The sequence below is a fragment of the Terrapene carolina genome, unplaced genomic scaffold (assembly GCF_002925995.2).
Source record: "Terrapene carolina triunguis isolate 2854851 unplaced genomic scaffold, T_m_triunguis-2.0 Scaffold35049, whole genome shotgun sequence".
Taxonomy (NCBI): Eukaryota; Metazoa; Chordata; order Testudines; family Emydidae; genus Terrapene; species Terrapene triunguis.
The window spans coordinates 37,967-39,775 of record NW_020699400.1 but is presented as its reverse complement, the minus strand read 5'-3'; the positions used below and the strand labels follow the sequence as shown (position 1 = coordinate 39,775).

The window sequence follows — 1,809 nt, the reverse complement described above, 5'->3', positions numbered from 1 at the left end:
GTTAAAGATGGATTCCAGTACCAGGTGACATGGTCACATGTCCTGTGAGACCCCAAGCCTTCATTCTACCTGGCCTGACTCACAGAAAAGCTTGCAAGTAAACAGAGCCATCTACAGTCAATTGTCCTAGTTGATGGGCGCTACCAAGATTCCAAACCACCATTAATGGCCCACACTTTGCATAACTACAATAGGAGCTCAGAGATATATTTCATATTTCTAGTTTCAGATACAAGAATGATACATTTATACAAATAGGATGACCACACTCAGTAGATTATAAGCTTTGTAATGATACCTTACAAGAGACTTTTTGCATGTAGTATATTCCAGTTACATTATAGTCACACTCATTAGCATATTTTCATCGAATCATATGGAGTACAACATCACAAATCAGTTAAAGACAGTGTAAAAAACATATCCACGAGGAGGGGTTGTACTCAGACTGCCTGGGCCTTCTGGCATGTCCCAACATGTGAATGCTTGACTTTGCAACCTTAATAATGTTCTTTTTAACATTGTGTTCTGCATGTTCTATAGATCTATTTGATCCCTTTATAATAATTTCTAAGAAGCTCGTCATCTGAGCGCCTGCAGTTTGAGAAGCGCAGAGGAACAGATATTTTTGATTTGTAAAGGACTTTGATAGAGAAGTACGAAATACACTCAGACTGTGGTGGGATTAGAGTAGTATGGGGAAGCCTCAAATGAAACAACGTGGATCAGGAATTGTAGCCTGCCAGATTCAGCTTCATTAGGTTGTCTGCCTGCGTCGTCCCACTGCAATTCTCTACCCAACATCATTTCAACCCAATTTCATTTCTAAACAGACTTGTTGGCGAGTTTCATGGCTCAGTACAACTGCCGCACTCAACGCGAGAACGCACGGATCGCTCCTTCCCAGACCTGTTTGCTCCTCACCCCGTAAACGATGGGGTTCAGCATGGGGGGGACGATGACGTAGAGGTTGGCCAGTAGAATGAGGGTGTGGCGGGGGATGCGGCGACCAAACCGATGGGTGCCCCAGGAGAAAAATGCTGGGGTGTAAAACATCAGTATGACACAGATGTGGGAGCCGCACGTGTTCAGAGCCTTGAGGTGGACGCCCTGGGATGGCAACCTAAAGAGAGACCAGAGGATGCAAGCATAAGAGACTGCAATAAAGATAGCATCCAATCCTGCTGATAGGAAACCAGCTACTAAACCATACCAAATATTGACTGTTATGTCCCCACAGGCCAATGTGGCCACACCTATGTGCTCGCAGTACGTGTGAGGCATAATATTATGTCCGCAGTAGTGGAGCCGTTTAAGGAGAAAGACGACTGGGAACATTATACAGAAGCTCCTGGTTAGAGTGGCCACGGCTATCTTCCTAATCACAGAGTGTGTTAATACAGTTGTGTACCGCAGCGGGTCGCAGATGGCAACGTACCGATCAAAGGCCATGGCCAGTAGGATGGCCGACTCGGTAATGAAAATAAAATCAATGAAAAACATCTGGGTGAGGCAGCTGTTGAAAGAGATCTCCTTGGAGAGAGACCAGAAAACACTCAGGGTTTTCGGCACCGTGGTGGTGGATAACAGCACATCGGCCACTGTTAACATGGAGAGGAAAATGTACATGGGCTCATGGAGGCTTGGCTCTGTTATGATGATGAAGAGGAGGACACAGTTCCCGAGAAGGGCAACAACGTACATCAGACAGAAGGGGATGGAGAGCCAGACGTGCGCCTGCTCCATGCCTGGGATGCCGAGCAGGACGAACGTTGCAGGGTGGGAGCTGGTGTAATTGAGCGCTGACAT

General features: G+C 46.4%; 1 protein-coding gene across 1 annotated transcript; it reads right to left on the bottom strand.

Annotated features, from left to right (window-relative positions):
* Window positions 1-873: 873 nt before the first annotated feature.
* LOC112124769 (olfactory receptor 52B2-like) lies at window positions 874-1,809 on the bottom strand. Its single transcript, XM_024223246.2, has one exon. The coding sequence runs from the start codon at window positions 1,807-1,809 to the stop codon at window positions 874-876; it is 936 nt and encodes a 311-aa protein (XP_024079014.2).